The sequence below is a fragment of the Electrona antarctica genome (genome assembly GCF_951216825.1).
Source record: "Electrona antarctica genome assembly, chromosome: 1".
In the NCBI taxonomy this organism is placed as follows: domain Eukaryota; kingdom Metazoa; phylum Chordata; class Actinopteri; order Myctophiformes; family Myctophidae; genus Electrona; species Electrona antarctica.
Genome location: NC_136806.1, coordinates 26531947 through 26555463, shown reverse-complemented (window position 1 = coordinate 26555463; position 23517 = coordinate 26531947). Strand labels below are relative to the sequence as shown.

Genomic DNA, 23517 nt, shown 5'->3' with positions numbered 1-23517 from the left:
ACACAGCGTGCGCACCTGCAATGGCGAGGGCAATCAGTGTCCAGCCAACATCCAGCCGTCAATCACAAAATCGCAACAAAAAACGAAATATTAAAATAATAAGACTAAAATATTATAAACCAAGATATAACTCCAAAATACAACTGAACGTCTGGAGATTAATTTGAATTTCCTGGGACGGTTACAATTACACTACAATTAATTTACAATTCAATTCATATTATTTTAATCGGCTGCCCATTGAAACTTTTCTTTTTTGAAACTATATCCTTGCAGCAAGGACCTTGTTAAGTGTTAAAACACACCATGTGGTGTCAGTGTGACCTAGATTATGTTTTCGATGTGTTTTAGGCTCTGCCCATATCTGTGTTGTATATAGGCCTTGCTGGAGTAGGAATGACATGTAAGACATTGAATTAGTGGATATTGGCCGTTTATCCTGGTCATAATACGATTTTCCAGACGAAGATGGATCACATTTTCAATGCCATATAACTATAGGGATTAGTGTATATTTTCTTATAGGGAATTGTTCGTGTTTTCTTTACAATGGGAGACGGAGAACAAAGGCGGAGAATGGAGTACTGGTGGTGGGTGGCTGGATTTTTGCTGCTGTCTTGCGAGGAGCATTCATTGGGTCAGACGAGATATTCTATTCCAGAAGAAGTGAAAGTGGGATATGTTGTTGGAAATGTCGCCAAGGATTTAGGACTTGACATCAGCACGTTAGCAGACAGACGGTTTCGTATTGTGTCTGGCTCGAAAGATGCCATGTTTCATTTAAATCAAGACAACGGAATCTTGTATGTTGACAAGAATGTGGACCGCGAGGCACTCTGTGAAGGAACATCTACATGTGTAATAAACCTCAAAATTGTCGTGGAAAACCCGTTGGAAATACATTACGTTGGTGTTGAAATAACAGATATTAACGACCATTCCCCTACTTTTCCAGAAAATGAGCAGCACTTGGAAATGTCCGAGCTCATACCTCCAGGTACCCGTTTTCAAATGCACGCAGCAAGAGACCCCGATAGTGGGGTCCTATCTGTTCGGGTGTACAGGTTGAGTCAGAATGATTTTTTCGATATTGATGTTAGAGATGGTGAAGAGGAAAAGATACCATTTTTAGTACTGAAAAATAATTTAGATAGAGAGCACAAGGCAGAACACAGTTTAGTATTGACAGCCCTCGATGGAGGCAATCCATCGAGATCAGGGAGTCTTAATTTAACTGTCACAGTATTAGATGCCAATGATAATCGCCCAGTGTTTAATCATGACACTTATACAGTCAGCCTGCACGAAAATGCCCCAATTGGAGCACTCATCATCACGGTAAATGCAACTGACATGGATGACGGTCCCAACGGTAAAATTGAATACAGCTTTGTCAAAACACAAAAACGTAAAGTGTACGATACATTTGTGTTAGATAAATTAACAGGTGAAATTCGACTCAAGGGAAATGTGGATTTTGAGGACACTGCGGTTTACAGGCTGAATGTACAGGCTTCTGATAAAGGCGCTCCTCCGTGGACGGCTGAATGTAGAGTTATCATAAACATAGTGGACATGAATGACAATAAACCAGATATAGAAGTCATGTCGTTGTCCACAGTTGTCCCAGAAGATTCAAAGCCCGGGAGTGTTATCTCTCTCATTAGTGTAACAGACAGAGACTCAGGTGTAAACGGTAAAGTTATTTGTACAGTTTCAGGTGACGTCCCATTTGCGTTGAAACCCTCCATTCAGGAGAACATGTACTCCCTTGTCACAAAGGGACGCCTAGACCGAGAACTTGTGTCACATTATGACATAACGTTAACAGCGACTGATTGTGGTCAGCCTGCTCTCTCTATTACTAAAACTCTTAGCGTCCAGATATCTGATGTGAATGATAATAGTCCAGAATTTTCCCAAAATCCATTTGAGCTCTATTTGTTTGAAAACAATGCTCCGGGTGCTTCTATATTTTCCGTAAGTGCTACTGATAAAGACTTTAATGAAAATGCTGCAATTTCATATCATATCGTAAGAGGCGGTGGGTCGCAGAAGGATATGACATCTTTTCTTAATATCAATTCTGATAACGGCTTTGTTTCTGCTCTGAAAATGTTAGACTTTGAAACTATGAAAAACTTCAAATTTCAAGTTCTTGCCACAGACTCTGGAATTCCACCACTGAGCAACAATGTCACAGTGAATGTGTTCATTCTGGATCAGAACGACAACGCTCCAGTCATCTTGTATCCAGTCAGTGCTAACGGTACTGCTGAAGGTGTGGAGGAGATTCCTCGTAATGTGAACGCAGGACATTTGGTGGCCAAAGTTAGAGCCTATGATGCTGATATAGGATATAATGGCTGGTTATTATATTCACTGCAAGAAGTTACTGACCACAGTCTGTTTGCTCTGGACCGCTATACAGGACAGATAAGAACACTTCGTTCATTCACAGAGACAGACGAGGCTGAACATAAACTGGTCATACTGGTAAAAGACAATGGAAACGTTTCACTCTCAGCAACAGCTACTGTGATTGTCAAAGTTGTGGAGCCTAAAGAGGCTTTTGCAGCTTCTGATTTTAAAAGTACAGTGAAAGATGACGTTGATGACAATGTGACATTTTATCTCATCATAACTTTGGGCTCAGTTTCAGTACTTTTCCTCATCAGTATCATTGTGTTGATTGCAATGCAGTGCTCTAAATCTACAGACTATTCATCCAAACATTTACAAGAGACAAATTATGACGGGACATTGTGTCACAGCATCCAGTACAGATCTGGAGACAGACGGTACATGTTAGTTGGACCCAGAATGAGTATAGGTTCTACTATAGTTCCAGGAAGCAATGGGAATACTCTAGTGGTCCCGGACAGGAGGCGTGCTTCTGGTGAGGTAAGATAACACACACACACACACACACACACACACACACACACACACACACACACACACACACACACACACACACACACACACACACATATTCATTCACAAGTCATCATTTGCTCTATAGTACTGTCCATGGTGCTGAAATGTATTCGTTTCAGTTGCGCTTTTGCTGCTTTCCATCTCAGTTTGTCTTCATTCTAGTCACTTAAGAGCCTCTGTAAGTAAAGGATTGTATCCACATGGTGTCAGTGTGTGTCACATAACGAAAGGTCTAGTTTGTAGATTTGGCCCTACCCCTTTCTGGAAGGGATTGTTCACATCGGAAAAAGAACGAGATGACACCTCTAACATAATTATGGACGCCTTGCATATTTTTACTTGTTAACCTTGAAAGCATGGAATTTGTTTATATAATACATATTTGTATTTGATGAGTTCCGGCAAAGACTTGCCTGGAGACGTCTTTAAAGATGGAACCCGAAGGACAAAAGCGGAGAATGGAGTACTGGTGGTGCGTTGCTCTGAGGTTGTCGGTGTTGCTGTTTTTCGCAAAGCAGGTTTCAGCACAAATCAAATATTCAATTCCAGAGGAAGTAAAAGCGGGAACCGCTGCTGGAAATGTTGCTAAGGATTTGGGACTTGAAATCAGCTCGTTGGCGGACAGGCGGTTCCGTATTGTGTCAGGATCAAATGATGGTCTGTTTGAGGTAAATCAGAACAATGGGGTCCTTTATGTCCACACAAATGTCGACCGAGAGGAGCTATGCGATAGCATTGCTTCGTGTTTAATCAACCTAAAAATGGTGGTGGAGAACCCTTTGGAAATACACTACGTAGCAGTTGAAATAACAGATGTGAACGATAATTCCCCAAGTTTTCAAGAGGAAGAGAAAATGTTAGAAATATCTGAGTCTACCGTCACTGGCAAGCGTTTCCAGTTACCAGCTGCGAGGGACCCAGACGTTGCCCTCAACACTGTGCGCGCGTATAAATTGAACCACAACGAACATTTTAGTATGCAAATTCGAGAAAGAGGGGACGATAAAATACCATTTTTAGTTTTACAGAAGCCTCTCGATAGGGAAAAGCAGTCCGAGCACAAACTGATTTTAACAGCCGTTGACGGCGGAAGCCCACCGAGATCAGGGACTCTTAATGTTACAGTGACAGTTCTTGATTCAAACGACAACAACCCAACATTTAGCCAAGAAGTGTACTCCGTCACGCTACCTGAAAATGTTGAGGCTGGAACAGTTGTGTTGAACGTTACAGCGACGGATGAGGACGACGGTGCAAATGGAGAGGTGGAATACTTATTTGGCACTGAACTTGAGCCTCAAATGTATGATATATTTAGTTTGGATAAAGCCACTGGAGAAATTCGAGTTAAAGGCCAGATTGATTTTGAGAATGTTGATGTTTACAAGATAGATGTCCATGCTACGGACAAGGGCCAGCCTCCAATGAGTTCTGACTGTCGAGTAATCATCAAAGTACTGGATCTAAATGACAACAAACCTGAAATAGAGGTGACATCTTTATCCAACACGGTTCCTGAAGATTCAAAGCCGGGTGCTGTTGTTTCTCTAATTAGTATTACAGACAAGGACTCGGGAATGAACGGCAGAGTTATATGCAGCCTGTCAAATGATGTGCCATTTGAGTTAAAGCCGTCATTCCAAGACAACATGTATTCTTTAATTACCAAACATAAATTGGACCGAGAGTCCGTTTCATATTATGACATCACTATAACAGCCACTGACTGTGGTCAACCGCCCCTGTCCACATTCAAAACTCTGAGCATTGTGGTATCGGATGTGAATGATAACAGGCCCGAGTTCTTGCATAATCCGATTGAAGTCTATCTGACAGAAAATAATGAGCCTGGCAAGTCAATGTTTTCTGTTAGCGCATCTGATGAAGATTTAAATGACAATGCTGCTTTGTCCTACCGAATAGTTAGAGATGGTCGACGTAACGATATGGCACCTTTCCTTAATATAAATTCAGATGGACATATTTCTGCCCTAAAAAGTTTCGACTTTGAATCCTTGAAAACGTTTCAGTTTCAAGTTGTGGCCATGGACTCTGGAACTCCTTCACTAAGCAGCAATGTCACAGTGAAGGTTTTCATTCTGGATCAGAACGACAACGCTCCAGTCATCTTGTATCCAGTCAGTGCTAACGGTACTGCTGAAGGTGTGGAGGAGATTCCTCGTAATGTGAATGCAGGATATTTGGTGACTAAAGTGAGAGCCTATGATGCTGATATAGGATATAATGGCTGGTTATTATATTCACTACAGGAAGTTACTGACCACAGTCTGTTTGGTTTGGACCGCTATACAGGACAGATAAGAACACTTCGTTCATTCACAGAGACAGACGAGGCTGAACATAAACTGGTCATACTGGTAAAAGACAATGGAAATGTTTCACTCTCAGCAACAGCTACTGTGATTGTCAAGGTTGTCGAGCCTAAAGAGGCCTTTGCTGCTTCTGGTGTTACAAGTGTTACAAACGATGAGGATGATAATAATGTAACATTTTATTTGATCATCACTCTGGGCTCAGTTTCGACACTTTTCCTCATCAGTATCATCGTGCTGATAGTAATGCAGTTCTCCAAATCAACAGACTATTCCTCAAAGCAATTACAAGACGCTAATTACGACGGAACTCTGTGCCACAGCATCCAGTACAGATCTGGAGACAGGAGATATATGTTAGTTGGACCTAGAATGAGTATTGGTTCTACTATAGTTCCAGGAAGCAATGGAAATACTCTAGTGGTCTCTGACAGGAGGGACAAGTCTGGAGAGGTAAGGTCTATGCAGTTTTAATTAATGCTGTGTGCGCGCGTGCGTGTGTGCTGTCCATGGTGCTGAACTCCAATGCATCGGTATGTTGTGACCATGTGTGCATGGGGCTACGTTCGCTATCCATGGTTCTGAAATGCGTGCGTGTGCGTGTGCGTGTGCGTGTGTGTGTGTGTGTGTGTGTGTGTGTGTGTGTGTGTGTGTGTGTGTGTGTGTGTGTGTGTGTGTGTGTGTGTGTGTGTGTGTGTGTGTGTGTGTGTGTAATTATAGTCTCCCCCCAGAGCTTCCACCAGAACCCACATATTTCACGAGTGTACAGAGATGCTAACTCCTTAATGGACTGTATTCTAGTTGACTCATACACAGTTGGCATGTTTGAAAAAGTTTTGCATGAGTCGGCAGTCTGTAATGAGTTTGTCATGGAGGACAGGTGATAATCATATAAGGTTAACAGTTTAATCTAGTAGGCTACATTAAATTAATCAATATCACAATGTTCTATGAATATTGCCACCTGTGTGTGTGTGTGTGTGTGTGTGTGTGTGTGTGTGTGTGTGTGTGTGTGTGTGTGTGTGTGTGTGTGTGTGTGTGTGTGTGTGTGTGTGTGTGTGTGTGTGTGTGTTGGGATGTGCGAAAGAGCAGTTCCCCCTCATTTAATTCAGTTGCTTATTTGAATTGGAAAGATGCAATTATATCGGCAGTTGTCTGCGGAGGCCGGGTTGCCCACTGCAGATCGTAACAACGAAAGGTCTCACGGTTTTCAGGCAGCTTTAAAACAAAATCCCTTTAATGTTGTTATGGTTATGAAAAAATAACTATCAACATGAACAACAACAAGACTCCTGCTGCCACCTACTTTAAACAATTGATAGCGAATTTGAATTAGAACTCACATACATTCAAAGTAGCCTATACGATGTTTATGTGTCAGAGTCTATACATGATTGCTCTGTCCATTGCAAAGCCACTGGGTTAACTATACTGAGAATAGGCAAGCCTTTCTCTCTTTAATTAGGTATTGTGCTATACGTTCTTCAAAGTAATTAAAAACGTTTTAATGCAATCTCGCCCCTCTAATTTATCTCAAATTATTAAATATAGGCTATAACAACAAATCGTTTGTGTGATTTTTGGTGTTTAAAACACTTTAGTGCGCCTTTCTTTCTACAAATGGCACCATGCATCCAGATGGGGTCAGCATTATATTAAAGAACAGCCTTTCTGTATAAGCCCTGCCCTTTTGAAGCTGTTTTCGTTCCGTTGTAAATGAGAGGAAGGCGTTTGGACGAAACATCATGTTTCAGCTGGATATTATTATTTGACCACCGTTAAAACTGAATTATGAAATTTCACCTCACTAACGGCTGCGGTTGTTATCTTTGGAGGGGACTAATCTACTGAGGAGTATTTTATAATTTCACTAAGGAACAAAGAGCCAGAATGGTGTCTTGTTGTGGTGTTCTGCTTTTCTCTCTCCTGCTTTGTCTTGTGGAACATGTTCCAGCTCAAATAAGATATTCCATTCCAGAAGAGGTCAAAGCTGGCACTGTTGTTGGTAATGTTGCCAAGGATCTGGGACTCGATGTTAGTACTTTGGTGCATAGGCGGTTTCGCATCGTGTCTGGATCTAAGGACGCTCTATTGGAGGTAAACCAGAACAATGGAATATTGTACGTCCATAAGAACATCGACAGAGAAGAGCTCTGTGACAGCAATGTGGCATGTTTAATAGAAATTAAAATTGTGGTAGAAAATCCACTTGAAATTCATTATGTCAGTGTGGATATTACAGATGTTAACGACCATTCGCCCACATTTTTAGAGAGTGAAAAGGTAGTTGAAATAGCAGAGAATACGTTACCAGGAGCACGATTTCAGTTACCGGGTGCCCATGATCCAGATATAGCAATTAATTCTATCCAGCGGTATAAGCTTAGTCAAAACGAAAACTTTCAACTCGAAATTAGAGACAGGGGAGAGGATAAAATACCATTTTTAGTCTTACAGAGACACTTGGACAGGGAACAGAAATGTAACCATAGTTTGATTCTTACAGCCATAGACGGAGGGACCCCACACAAATCAGCAAATCTCAATATTACCGTAAATGTTCTTGATACTAATGATAACAGACCGGTTTTTTCCAAAGAAGTTTATTCAGTGATGTTGCGTGAAAACGTTGATGTTAGTACTGTTGTAATGAGCGTGCAAGCAACAGACTTGGACGAGGGAGCTAATGGCGATGTTGAGTATGCATTTGGTAGTGATATGAACCAGAAAATATTAGAGCTGTTCTCTCTGGATAAAGAAACTGGCGAAATTCGTGTCAACGGAAAGATTGACTACGAGACCACTGATGTTTATAAATTAGATGTCCAAGCTTCTGACAAGGGCCAACCTCCGATGACAACAGATTGTAGAGTCATTATAAAGATTGAGGATGTCAATGACAATAAACCTGAAATAGAAGTGACATCAATATCCAACACTGTTCTAGAGAATTCAAGACAAGGGACTGTAATCTCTCTCATTAGCGTTACCGATATTGATTCCGGCCTGAATGGCAAGATTATATGCAGCCTGACAGATAATGTGCCATTTGAATTAAAGCCGTCATATAAGGAAAATATCTACTCACTGGTGACAAAAGAAACGTTGGACAGAGAAAGTGTATCACATTACGACTTTGCTATCACAGCAACTGACTCTGGTCAGCCCCCTCTCTCCTCATTGAAACTCCTAAACATTGAAATATCAGATGTGAACGACAACAGCCCACAGTTCCAGCAAAATCCTCTCGAATTGTATTTGTTCGAAAATAATGCACCTGGTGCATCCATATATTCGGTTAGCGCATTTGATGAAGACTTGAATGAAAACGCTGCGATATCCTATCATATAGTAAGAAGAGAGAGGAGTCCAAATCATATGGCATCTTTCCTGAATATTAATTCTGATAATGGGCACATCTCTGCGCTGAAAAGTTTCGACTTTGAAACTATTAAAACGTTTCAGTTTCAAGTTGTTGCCACAGACTCTGGAACTCCATCACTAAGTAGTAATGTCACAGTGAACGTGTTCATTCTGGATCAGAACGACAACGCTCCAGTCATCTTGTATCCAGTCAGTGCTAACGGTACTGCCGAAGGTGTGGAGGAGATTCCACGTAATGTGAACCCAGGACATTTAGTGACTAAAGTGAGAGCCTATGATGCTGATATAGGATATAATGGCTGGTTATTATATTCACTACAGGAAGTTACTGACCACAGTCTGTTTGCTTTGGACCGCTATACAGGACAGATAAGAACACTTCGTTCATTCACAGAGACAGACGAGGCTGAACATAAACTGGTCATACTAGTAAAAGACAATGGAAATGTTTCACTCTCAGCAACAGCTACTGTGATTATTAAGGTTGTTGAGCCTAAAGAGGCTTTTGCAGCATCTGATGTTAAAGGTGCAGCAAAAGATGAAGAGGAAAACAATGTTGCGTTTTATTTGATATTAACTTTGGGCTCAGTTTCAACACTTTTTCTCATCAGTATAACTGTGTTGATCGTAATGCAGTGCTCCAAATCCACGGACTATTCCTCCAAGCAATTGCAAGATGCAAATTATGACGGGACACTGTGTCACAGCATCCAGTACAGATCTGGAGACAGACGGTACATGTTAGTTGGACCCAGAATGAGTATAGGCTCTACTATAGTTCCAGGAAGCAATGGAAATACACTAGTGGTCTCTGACAGGAGGCGTGCATCTGGAGAGGTAAGATCATTCATTCATAAACGCATATGAGTCTGTGCAGTGCACCAATCATGTCGCACACACACACACACACACACACACACACACACACACACACACACACACACACACACACACACACACACACACACACACACACACACACACACACACACACACACACACACACTGTCCATGGTGCTGAACTCTGTTTTGAAACTCGCTGCATTTTCGTGTGTGTGTGTGTGTGTGTGTGTGTGTGTGTGTGTGTGTGCGCGTGTGTGTGTGTGTGTGTGTGTGTGTGTGGGGCTGTGCGAAGGATCAGCGCCCCCTCACTTAATTCAGTTGCTTATTTGAATTGGAAAGATGCAATTCTATCGGCAGTTGTGTTGTCTGCAGATCGTAAAAACGAAAGGTCTCACGGTTTTCAGGCAGATTTATAACAAAATCCCTTTAATGTTGTTATGGTTATGAAAAAATAACTATCAACATGAACAACAACAAGACTCCTGCTGCCACTTACTTTAAACAACTGATAGCGAATTTGAATTAGAACTCACATACATTCAAAGTAGCCTATACGATGTTTATGTGTCATAGACTTTAGTCTATAAATGATCGCTCTGTCCATTGCAAAGCCACTGGGTTAAATATACTGAGAATAGCAAGCCTTTCTCTCTTTAAGTATTGTGCTATACGTTCTTCAAAGTAATTAAAAACGTTTTAATGCAATCTCGCCCCTCTAATGTATCTCAAATTAATAAATATAGGCTATATAACAACAACAACAACAACAACAAATCTTTTGTGTGATTTTTTGTGTTGGAAAGTGTTGATCAAACAATTTAAAACACTTTAGTGCGCCTTTCTTTCTACAAATGGCACCATGCATCCAGATGGGGTCAGCATTATATTAAAGAACAGCCTTTCTGTATAAGCCCTGCCCTTTTGAAGCTGTTTTCGTTCCGTTGTGAATGAGAGGAAGGCGTTTTTACGAAACATCATGTTTCAGCTGGATATTATTATTTGACCACCGTTAAAACTGAATTATGAAATTTCACCTCACTAACGGCTGCGGTTGTTATCTTTGGAGGGGACTAATCTACTGAGGAGCATTTTATAATTTCACTAAGGAACAAAGAGCCAGAATGGTGTCTTGTTGTGGTGTTCTGCTTTTCTCTCTCCTGCTTTGCCTTGTGGAACATGTTCCAGCTCAAATAAGATATTCCATTCCAGAAGAGGTCAAAGCTGGCACTGTTGTTGGTAATGTTGCCAAGGATCTGGGACTCGATGTTAGTACTTTGGTGCATAGGCGGTTTCGCATCGTGTCTGGATCTAAGGACGCTCTATTGGAGGTAAACCAGAACAATGGAATATTGTACGTCCATAAGAACATCGACAGAGAAGAGCTCTGTGACAGCAATGGGGCATGTTTAATAGAAATTAAAATTGTGGTAGAAAATCCACTTGAAATTCATTATGTCAGTGTGGATATTACAGATGTTAACGACCATTCACCCACATTTTCAGAGAGTGAAAAGGTAGTTGAAATAGCAGAGAATACATTACCAGGAGCACGATTTCAGTTACCAGGTGCCCATGATCCAGATATAGCAATACATTCTATCCAGCGGTACACGCTTAGCCAAAACGAGAACTTTCAACTCGAAATTAGAGACAGGGAAGAGGATAAAATACCATTTTTAGTCTTACAGAGACATTTGGACAGGGAACAAAAATGTAACCATAGTTTGATTCTTACAGCCATAGACGGAGGGACCCCACACAAATCAGCAAATCTCAATATTACCGTAAACGTGCTTGATATTAATGATAACAGACCCGTTTTTTCTAAAGAAGGTTATTCAGTGATGTTGCGTGAAAACGTTGATATTGGTACTATTGTAATGAGCGTGCAAGCAACAGACTTGGACGAGGGAACTAATGGCGATGTTGAGTATGCATTTGGTAGTGATATGAACCAGAAAATATTAGAGCTGTTCTCTCTGGATAAAGAAACTGGCGAAATTCGTGTCAACGGAAAGATTGACTACGAGACCACTGATGTTTATAAATTAGATGTCCAAGCTTCTGACAAGGGCCAACCTCCGATGACAACAGATTGTAGAGTCATTATAAAGATTGAGGATGTCAATGACAATACACCTGAAATAGAAGTGACATCAATATCCAACGCTGTTCTAGAGAATTCAAGACAAGGGACTGTAATCTCTCTCATTAGCGTTACCGATATTGATTCCGGCCTGAATGGAAAGATTATATGCAGCCTGACAGATAATGTGCCATTTGAATTAAAGTCGTCATATAAGGAAAATATGTACTCACTGGTGACAAAAGAAACGTTGGACAGAGAAAGTGTATCACAATTCGACTTTACTATAACAGCAACTGACTCTGGTCAGCCCCCTCTCTCCTCACTCAAACTCCTAAACATTCAAATATCAGATGTGAACGACAACAGTCCACGGTTCCAGCAAAATCCTCTCGAACTGTATTTGTTAGAGAATAATGCACCTGGTGCATCCATATATTCGGTTAGCGCATTTGATGAAGACTTGAATGAAAACGCTGCGATATCCTATCATATAGTAAGAAGAGAGAGGAGTCCAAATCATATGGTATCTTTCCTGAATATTAATTCTGATAATGGGCACATCTCTGCGCTGAAAAGTTTCGACTTTGAAACTATTAAAACGTTCCAGTTTCAAGTTGTTGCCACAGACTCTGGAACTCCATCACTAAGTAGTAATGTCACAGTGAACGTGTTCATTTTGGATCAGAACGACAACGCCCCAGTCATCTTGTATCCAGTCAGTGCTAACGGTACTGCTGAAGGTGTGGAGGAGATTCCACGTAATGTGAACCCAGGACATTTAGTGACTAAAGTGAGAGCCTATGATGCTGATATAGGATATAATGGCTGGTTATTATATTCACTACAGGAAGTTACTGACCACAGTCTGTTTGCTTTGGACCGCTATACAGGACAGATAAGAACACTTCGCTCATTCACAGAGACAGACGACGCTGAACATAAACTGGTCATACTAGTAAAAGACAATGGAAATGTTTCACTCTCAGCAACAGCTACTGTGATTATTAAGGTTGTTGAGCCTAAAGAGGCTTTTGCAGCTTCTGATGTTAAAGGTGCAGCAAAAGATGAAGAGGAAAACAATGTTGCGTTTTATCTGATATTAACTTTGGGCTCAGTTTCAACACTTTTTCTCATCAGTATCACTGTGTTGATCGTAATGCAGTGCTCCAAATCCACAGACTATTCCTCCAAGCAATTGCAAGATGCAAATTATGACGGGACACTGTGTCACAGCATCCAGTACAGATCTGGAGACAGACGATACATGTTAGTTGGACCCAGAATGAGTATAGGCTCTACTATAGTTCCAGGAAGCAATGGAAATACACTAGTGGTGTCTGACAGGAGGCGTGCATCTGGAGAGGTAAGATCATTCATTCATAAACGCATATGAGTCTGTGCAGTGCACCAATCATGTCAGTGTGTCAGTGTTGCAAGTTGCAACACTGACACACACACACACACACACACACACACACACACACACACACACACACACACACACACACACACACACACACACACACACACACACACACACACACACACACACACACACACTCTCTCTCTGTCCATGGTGCTGAACTCTGTTTTGAAACTCGCTGCATTTTCTTCTGTGTGTGTGTGTGTGTGTGTGTGTGTGTGTGTGTGTGTGTGTGTGTGTGTGTGTGTGTGTGTGTGTGTGTGTGTGTGTGTGTGTGTGTGTGTGTGTGTGTGTGTGTGTCAGTGTTGCAACTTGCAACAAACTAATGTGTTTTTCAATAGTAACGCTGCACGGTGAAATGTTTTACTTTGCAGCCTATGGTTTATAGCCTGTTGCTGCTTTAGGACTACATTCATCTTCTGGCGTGTATATTTTTTCCTCTGGGTGTCAGTGCTTTATCAAAAAACTCTAGTCTGAGTTGGCCCTCCCTTTTCGGGTAAGATCATTCATTCATAAACGCATATGAGTCTGTGCAGTGCACCAATCATGTCACACACACACACACACACACACACACACACACACACACACACACACACACACACACACACACACACACACACACACACACACACACACACACACACACACACACACACACACACAACACACACACTCTCTGTCCATGGTGCTGAACTCTGTTTTGAAACTCGCTGCATTTTCTTCTGTGTGTGTGTGTGTGTGTGTGTGTGTGTGTGTGTGTGTGTGTGTGTGTGTGTGTGTGTGTGTGTGTGTGTGTGTGTGTGTGTGTGTGTGTGTGTGTGTGTGTGTGTGTGTGTGCACGTGTGTGTGTGTGTGTGTGTGTGTGTGCACGTGTGTGTGTGCACGTGTGTGAGTGTGCACGTGGTGTGTGTGTGCGTCAGTGTTGCAACTTGCAACAAACTAATGTGTGTTTCAATAGTAACGCTGCACGGTGAAATGTTTTACTTTGCAGCCTTTTGATTGATTGATTGAAGAATTTATTAAAAGTTTGCAGAATTACAGTACATTTCAAGCACAAACTCAATACAAAGGCTGTTAACTGTGAGTGGACGACCCAATTAAGCATTACACTTGTTTCCAATAGGGTCCACCATGTTCAAATCATCAAAACATTTAGGGACGTACAAATAGACACTTCTATAGACAGAACAGGAATTCATCATAAAGGAGGTAAAAAGGGAAAAGAAACATATACAGTGAGGGGGAAAAAAGGGGTGGGCGGTGGGGGGGATTCACGTTCAGCTCCGTTAATTTGTTTTTTTTCCTTGGAGGAGCTGCGTTGGGTCCCCAAGTTGACTCAGTGGCCATACCTTGAGTTGGCTGTGTGGCCGCGACCGTCTCTTGTGTTGTTTGGTTTATAGCCTGTTGCTGCTTTAGGACTACAATACATTCATCTTCTGGCGTGTATATTTTTTCCTCTGGGTGTCAGTGCTTTATCAAAAAACTCTAGTCTGAATTGGCCCTCCCTTTTCGGGATTCTTTTTTTGTTCTGTCCCGGGGGCAGAAGGTGCACATGCAGATTTGAGCCAAGCATTAGATTCGAAGCAGTCCGGTTTTTTGCTTTGTAAATATGATCCACTTTGGCTGGGGAATTTGCCAATATTAATAACTCATTTATGTATTTTCTATTTGTATTCGTTTAAACGACAATGGAGATCAGCTACCTAAAGCGCAGAAGGGAGTATTGGCGGATTGTTTTTCATTTCTCTTTGTTAGTCTCCCTCGGAGAACAGGTTTCGGCTCAGATAAGATATACTATTCCCGAGGAGGCGAAAGAAGGATCCATTGTTGGAAATATTGCCAAGGATCTTGGGCTAGACGTCACTTCTTTGACTAACCGACGTTTTCGTATTGTCACTGGATCTAAGGACTCTCTTTTTGTGGTAAATAGGAATAATGGCGCGTTGTATATCCATAAGACTCTCGATAGAGAGGACCTTTGTGAAGGTAGTAGTGTTTGTCTGATGGAGCTAAAAATTGTGGTCGAAAATCCCCTGGAAATACACTACGTTGGTGTTGAAATTACCGACGTTAATGATCACGCGCCTAGTTTTCCAGAAAAGGTGCAAGAAATTGAAATAGCTGAACACACGTCTCCAGGAACACGATTTCAGCTCCACGCTGCCCGTGATCCCGATGCTGGGATGAATTCAATCCGCACGTATACATTAACGGCCAATGATCACTTTGAAATAGATATTCGACAAAGTGATGACGATAAAAAGCCATTTTTAGTGTTGAAAAAGTCATTAGACAGGGAGCAAGATAACACACACATGCTAGTGGTTACAGCAGTTGACGGAGGTAAACCTCAAAGATCGGGTATTTTAAATGTGTCAGTCATTGTGCTGGATAGTAATGATAATCGACCTGTCTTTAGTCAAGATACGTATCACATTCAGATACAAGAAAATATTCCAATCGGAACGGCTGTGTTCCAAGTGAATGCAACTGATCCAGATGAAGGGGCTAACGGCGAAGTTGAATACAGTCTAGGCAAAACAATGAGGAGAAAGGTATACGACATTTTTGAATTGGACAAATTAAAAGGAGAGATTAGAGTTAAAGGAGAAGTGGACTTTGAGGATAACGAAGTTTATAAACTAGATATCGAGGCCTCAGACAAAGGGCAACCTCCATTAACAGTAGAGTGTAGAGTCATAATAAAGATAACGGACGTAAATGATAATAGGCCAGAGATAGAAGTGACATCACTTTCAAATATAGTGTCAGAAGAATCAAAGCCTGGCACAGTTATTTCTCTCATCAGTGTGACAGATAAAGACTCTGGGGTCAACGGAAAGATTATCTCTGCCATATCCCAAGGCGTGCCTTTTGAGTTAAAACCAGCATATAAGGAGAACATGTATTCAGTTGTCACTAAAGGACACTTGGATCGAGAGGCAGTATCGCATTATGATATAACAATTACGGCAACAGATTGCGGCCAGCCGCCTTTGTCCACATTGAAAACTCTAAGTATTGAAATATCAGATGTAAATGACAACAGTCCACAATTTCCCCACAATCCTTTAGAGCTGTACCTGCTGGAAAATAATGCCGCTGGTACATCGATATTTTCGGTAAGCGCCTCAGATAATGACATGAATGAAAATGCAATAATTGCATACCACATTGTTAGAGAAGGAAACCAGAATGATATGACCTCTTTTCTGAATGTTAATTCTGATAATGGACACATTTCAGCCCTGAAAAGTTTTGACTTTGAAATTATGAAAACATTTAAATTCCAAGTAGTGGCTACTGACTCTGGAACTCCACCACTGATCAGCAATGTCACAGTAAACGTGTTCATTCTGGATCAGAACGACAACGCTCCAGTCATCTTGTATCCAGTCAGTGCTAACGGTACTGCTGAAGGTGTGGAGGAGATTCCTCGTAATGTGAACACAGGACATTTAGTGACTAAAGTGAGAGCCTATGATGCTGATATAGGATATAATGGCTGGTTATTATATTCACTGCAGGAAGTTACTGACCACAGTCTGTTTGCTTTGGACCGCTATACAGGACAGATAAGAACACTTCGCTCATTCACAGAGACAGACGAGGCTGAACATAAACTGGTCATACTGGTAAAAGACAATGGAAATGTTTCACTCTCAGCAACAGCTACTGTGATTGTCAAGGTTGTGGAACCTAAAGAGGCTTTTGCTGCTTCTGATGTTAAAGGTGCAGCAAAAGATGAAGAGGAGAACAATGTGGCGTTTTATCTGATCATAACTTTGGGCTCAGTTTCAACACTTTTTCTCATCAGTATCACTGTGTTGATCGTAATGCAGTGCTCCAAATCCACGGACTTTTCCTCCAAGCAATTGCAAGACGCAAATTATGACGGAACACTGTGCCACAGCATCCAGTACAGATCTGGAGACAGACGGTACATGTTAGTTGGACCCAGAATGAGTATAGGCTCTACTATAGTTCCAGGAAGCAATGGGAATACTCTAGTAGTCTCTGACAGGAGGCGAACATCTGGAGAGGTAAGACCTGTTTCAATATTGTCTCAGTGGCTTGTGGTTCAATAACAATATATGTGCAGTTTCAATGGGTAATACTACTACTACTACTACTACTAATAATAATAATAATAATAATAATAATACTACATTTAATTTGTATAGCACCTTTCATGACATGAAATGCTTATCTGGCAAGCCGTTTTAACATTTAATCAAACCAACCTCCTAAACCATGTTTCTCCAAGTCAAAACTGCAATCTCACATAGTCATAATTGTAATTAAAGATATCCATTAATACATTCTTACTAGTAGAAATAGTATTTCAAGATATCTAGAATTGAATTTCTCCTAGTCAAAATTGAACTGAATTACAGATATCTGGAATACATATCCAGTCTAGCTATTAAATGTTAAAACGGCTTGCCATACATGGCCTGCATAAAATACCAGACATTCTGACCATGTGCTCTTTTGCTTTGTCGCTCTCCGTGGTGCTGAAATCCGTTATAACAGTAGAAGTTGTTGATCTAATTCTGGTTGTTGCATACTTTGATTCTTATTTGTTGAAGTGGCTTTACCACACTTGTTCCATGTGGTGTCAGTGTTACATCGGAAACAAGGGCTGTGCATTCAGCAGAAGGCCCTGCCCCTCTCGGAGAGTCAAGTCATTTCACGTGGAAACGAACAGATAATACTCGCTTGCATTTTGAAGTACAGCAATTGTACCTTATCCAGCTAGGAAATATGACGGTTATCAAATCTGTGGAATACCTATAATCGACAGGAACGTATCGAGGGCCGAGTTTGGTGCACATTATTGTGAAGGGGGACAAAGGCGCAGAATGGAGTACGGGTGGGCTTCTCTGTGTTTGTCCCTGCTACTGTGTTTCTCGGAGCCGGTTTCAGGTCAAATTAGATATGCTATTCCAGAGGAAGTAAAAGTGGGATCCGTTGTTGGAAACGTTGCCAAGGATTTGGGACTTGATGTCAGCACTTTGAAAGAGAGGCGTTTTCGAATTGTCTCTGGGTCTGAGGACGACATATTCGAGGTAAACCAGAACAATGGGTTATTGCTTGTCCGCAAATACGTTGACAGAGAGGCGCTCTGTGATGGTAACGGCGCCTGTGCAGTTGATCTAAAAATGGTTGTGGAAAACCCCTTGGAAATCCATTATGTTGGAGTGGAAATAACAGATATTAATGACAATTCGCCCACATTTTCCGACTCAAATGTGGAAATAAGATTAGCGGAAAATAAGTTACCTGGGGCAAGATTTGAACTTCATCCTGCCAGAGATTTGGACGCCGGACAGAATTCTGTTCGTACATACAGATTAAGTCAAAATGAACATTTCCATTTAGAGATTAGGGATGGCGGAGAAGGAGAAAAGGTCCCTGTTCTTGTTTTACAGAAAGCCCTGGACAGGGAACAGAATACTAATCATGCATTACAGCTAACAGCATTAGATGGCGGTAATCCACCAAAATCAGGTACTTTGAACGTTACTGTTGTAGTGCTAGATATTAATGATAACCAACCAGTGTGTGGCCAAGATGTGTACGCAGCCACTATAGAAGAAAATGCTAATATTGGAATGGTCGTATTAGTAATCAACGCATCTGATGCAGACTCTGGTTCAAATGGGGATGTAGAATATACACTTGGGAGAAATCCCAAGAAACAAGTATATGAGCTTTTCCAATTGAATAGCATAACAGGGGAAATACGTGTTAAAGGGCCAATTGATTTCGAAGAAAGTGAGGTGTATAGACTGAATATTGAAGCATCTGATAAAGGCCAGCCTCCTATGTCCACTGAATGTAGGGTAATTATAAAAATAAAAGATGTAAATGATAACAAACCAGAGATAGAGGTGACTTCACTGTTGAATACAGTGCCTGAAGACTCTAAACCAGGGACAGTTATTTCTCTTATCAGTGTTACAGATAAAGACTTTGGTCTTAATGGTAAAGTCATATCCAGTATATTGGAGAATGTGCCATTTGAGTTGAAACCCTCATACAAAGAAAATGTCTATTCTGTTGTCACAAAAGAGCCATTGGATAGAGAGTTAGTTTCACATTATGAGTTTACAATAAAGGCTTCTGACTGTGGCCAGCCTCCACTCTCCAATGTCAAACCGCTAAGCATTCAGATATCAGATGTAAATGACAACAGGCCAGTGTTCTCTCAAAGTCCATATGAATTTTACATATTAGAAAATAATGCCCCTGGTTCTGCTATATTCTCTGTAACAGCTTCTGACAAAGACTTGAATGAAAATGCTGCTATCTCATACCACATTGTTCGGGGAGAAGGCAAACAAAACCACATGACACCTTTCCTTAATATAAATTCTGATAATGGAATCATTTCAGCATCAAATGGCTTTGATTTTGAGACTCTGAAGACATTTCAGTTCCAAATTGTTGCCACAGACTCTGGAACTCCATCACTAAGCAGCAATGTCACAGTGAATATGTACATTCTGGATCAGAACGACAACGCTCCAGTCATCTTGTATCCAGTCAGTGCTAACGGTACTGCTGAAGGTGTGGAGGAGATTCCTCGTAATGTGAACCCAGGACATTTAGTGGCTAAAGTGAGAGCATATGATGCTGATATAGGATATAATGGCTGGTTATTATATTCACTGCAGGAAGTTAGTGACCACAGTCTGTTTGCTTTGGACCGTTATACAGGACAGATAAGAACACTTCGCTCATTCACAGAAACTGATGAGGCTGAACATAAACTGGTCATACTGGTAAAAGACAATGGAAACGTTTCACTCTCAGCAACAGCTACTGTCATTGTGAAAGTAATGGAACCCAAAGAGGCGTTTTCTGCTACTGATGTTAAAAGTTCTGTGAGGGATGAAGAGGAGAACAATGTGGCCTTTTATCTGATTATAACTTTGGGCTCAGTGTCCACACTTTTTCTCATCAGTATAATCGTTTTGATATTAATGCAGTGCTCCAAACCTATAGAGTATTCTTCTAAGTATTCACAGGACACCAATTATGATGGGACAATGTGCCACAGCATCCAATACAGATCTGGAGACAAGCGCTACATGTTAGTTGGACCCAGAATGAGTATAGGTTCTACTATAGTTCCAGGAAGCAATGGGAATACTCTAGTGGTATCTGACAGGAGGCGTGTGTCCGGAGAGGTAAGACCTATTTTCACCTAATGTGTATTTTACTTTTGTAGTGATGTTACATGTTGTGGTGCTTTAAGGGATATTTCACTTAAAAATCACACCCGTGTGAAGTGAGGGGCGCTCTTATCTATCATGGTTAAAAAACGTAAAAGTGAGTTTGAAGTTACAATGGGTTTCTATAGGAAGGGGGCGTGTCTGATAAAATTAATACCAAATGTATAAATATGCCAACTGAATTGAGCAACTTCAAAAAAATGTCTGGAGTGTTCACAACAGCCTGAATAGACTACAATGAATATTTTAAAGTGAAATATCCCTTTAAGGTCCTTTGCTCATATCTATCTTGACTGCATGGTCAAGTTCGCTGTCCATGGTTCTGACGTGTTCCTAATGAAGGCTAAATAGACCTTTGTCAAATGTAAGAACTACAAATCAAAAACGTCAAAAACGACATTTGAAATGTTTTCCCCCCTTTATATAATACATATTTTAGATGGGTATAGGCTAGTTAAATTATAACTGGTGAAAATACCAATTCCTGATTTCAGAAGATCTAAATCCTGATATTGTAGGCACACACACACACACACACACACACACACACACACACACACACACACACACACACACACACACACACACACACACACACACACACACACACACACACCGTATATCTAACCTAAAGGGTGTGTGCTGGAATCGCATGGTGGCACTACTAGGCTAAAATTAAGCCACTCGTTTGAGTCCGCCCTTTCACTGAGGAATACATTCAATTTTGTTATCTTTGGAATACCGTTTCAACTCTAGTTGTCGTTGTCATCTGGTACACTATTAGGATGATTTCCTCGCATAGGTGATGGACAAACACATTATATCAATTCACGTTTACTTGGAAATGTGCTTTTAACCCAGAAGATGAAACAAAGAGGACAAGGGACATTGCGATTGCCATGGCAGTGGGTTGCCTTTATTATCGTGTTTGGGTTGTTCGTTGGCGAGGCCTCTGCACAGATAAGATACACTATATCCGAAGAGCTTAAACAAGGAACTGCAATTGGGAATATAGCTAAGGATTTGGGAATAGATGTGCATATTTTGCGGGACAGAGGATTTCGCATCGTGTCTGGCTCCACCGAGCCGCTTTTCAGTGTAAATGAAAACGATGGTATCCTTTATGTGAACCGCATTATAGACAGAGAGGAAATATGCGAGCGGACCAGTGTATGCTTGATCAATCTTAAAACCGTGTTGGAGAACCCCTTGGAGATCCATTATGTTGCCGTGGAGATATTGGATGTTAATGATCACTCGCCCAGCTTCCCAGACAAAGAGAAAAGGCTTGAGATCTCAGAGTCCACCTTACCAGGAGCAACATTTCAATTGCATGCTGCCCGCGACCCTGATGGTGGTGTCAATTCTATTCAGCAGTATAAATTGAGTCGCAATAATCATTTTAGGTTAGAGGTGAAGGATCGGGGCAAAGATGGTAAGATCCCTATTTTACATTTACAAAGCCCACTTGATAGAGAAACGTCTAATAGTCATCAACTACTACTTACAGCCATGGATGGGGGAAAGCCTCCAAAATCAGGGACTGTAGTGTTATTAATTGATGTTTTAGATGTGAACGACAACATGCCTGTTTTCACAAAAGACACATATTCTGCGACACTTAATGAGAACTCACCAGTTGGTACAACAGTCATTCAAGTTAACGCCACCGATATGGATGACGGTTCAAACGGGGAGGTGGTTTATTCTTTTGGAAATGTCAATAGTAAAGTACGCGACCTTTTTGACGTTGAACCAGACACAGGAGAAATAACAGTGAAAGGACAAATAGACTATGAGTTAGACGACAGTTACGAGATTGATATCCAAGCATCCGATAAAGGAGCCTTACCTTTTAGAACGGATAAAAGTGTTACTATAAAGATTACAGACATGAATGACAATGCACCTGAGATTGAGGTGACATCGTTATCGAACGCAATATCAGAAGATTCAAGACCAGGAACAACTGTAGCACTTATAAGTATTACGGATTCGGACTCTGGACTGAATGGAAAGGTGGTCAGCTATGTAAACGAGGGCGTCCCCTTCACACTAACCCCTTCCATACAGGATAACATGTACGCTGTTGTCACCAAGTCTCAGCTTGACAGAGAGAAGAAAAACAAATATGATGTAACGATAGTTGCAAAAGACGCAGGTGACCCAGCCTTATCATCTGAAAGTACAATAAGTGTTGTTGTATCAGACATGAATGATAACAGACCAGAGTTTCTAATGAGCCCCTATACATTCTACGTCACTGAGAACAATACTCCAGGTGCATCATTATTTTCTGTAAGGGCCTCTGATCGTGACGAGGGCGATAATGCTATTATTTCTTATTCCATAAAGAGAGATGGGGGAGATAACAAAATGACTTCATTTCTGAATATGAATCCCGAAAACGGTGATATATTGGCGGTAAAACACTTTGACTTTGAAACTGTGAAAAAGTTTAAATTCCAAGTTGTTGCCACAGACACTGGAACTCCGTCACTAAGCAATAATGTCACAGTGAATGTGTTCATTCTGGATCAGAACGACAACGCTCCAGTCATCTTGTATCCAGTCAGTGCTAACGGTACTGCTGAAGGTGTGGAGGAGATTCCACGTAATGTGAACGCAGGACATTTGGTGGCTAAAGTGAGAGCCTATGATGCTGATATAGGATATAATGGCTGGTTATTATATTCACTACAGGAAGTTACTGACCACAGTCTGTTTGCTCTGGACCGCTATACAGGACAGATAAGATCACTGCGTTCATTCACAGAAACAGACGAGGCTGAACACAAACTGGTCATACTGGTAAAAGACAATGGAAACGTTTCACTCTCAGCAACAGCTACTGTAATTGTCAAAGTAGTGGAACCCAAAGAGGCTTTTGCAGCTTCTGATGTTAAAGGGTCTACAAAAGACGAAGAGGAGAATAATGTGACATTTTATCTGATCATAACTTTAGGCTCAGTTTCAGTACTTTTCCTCATAAGTATTATCGTTTTGGTTGCAATGCAGTGCTCCAAACCTACAGCCTATTCCTCCAAGTGTTTACAAGAGACAAATTACGACGGGACATTGTGCCACAGCATCCAGTACAGATCCGGAGACAGACGGTACATGTTAGTTGGACCCAGAATGAGTATAGGTTCTACTATAGTTCCAGGCAGCAATGGGAATACTCTAGTAGTCTCTGATAGGAGGCGTGCATCTGGAGAGGTAAGACATGTTTTCTTTTTTTTTTTATAGCTATTGTAA

The 23517-nt window shown here is 41.1% G+C and overlaps 2 protein-coding genes across 2 annotated transcripts; both read left to right on the top strand.

The window, feature by feature from the left end:
• Nucleotides 1-549: 549 nt before the first annotated feature.
• LOC306919835 (protocadherin alpha-3-like) lies at nucleotides 550-2913 on the top strand (the record flags this gene model as incomplete). Its single annotated transcript, XM_079496385.1, has 1 exon — nucleotides 550-2913. One exon carries the CDS (start codon nucleotides 550-552, stop codon nucleotides 2911-2913), a length of 2364 nt encoding a protein of 787 aa, XP_079352511.1.
• Nucleotides 2914-3371: 458 nt separating this feature from the next.
• LOC306919824 (protocadherin gamma-A5-like) lies at nucleotides 3372-23014 on the top strand (the record flags this gene model as incomplete). Its single annotated transcript, XM_079496374.1, has 7 exons — nucleotides 3372-5726; nucleotides 9333-9494; nucleotides 12275-12347; nucleotides 19418-19860; nucleotides 21823-21897; nucleotides 22801-22905; nucleotides 23006-23014. 7 exons carry the CDS (start codon nucleotides 3372-3374, stop codon nucleotides 23012-23014), a joined length of 3222 nt encoding a protein of 1073 aa, XP_079352500.1.
• Nucleotides 23015-23517: the final 503 nt, after the last annotated feature.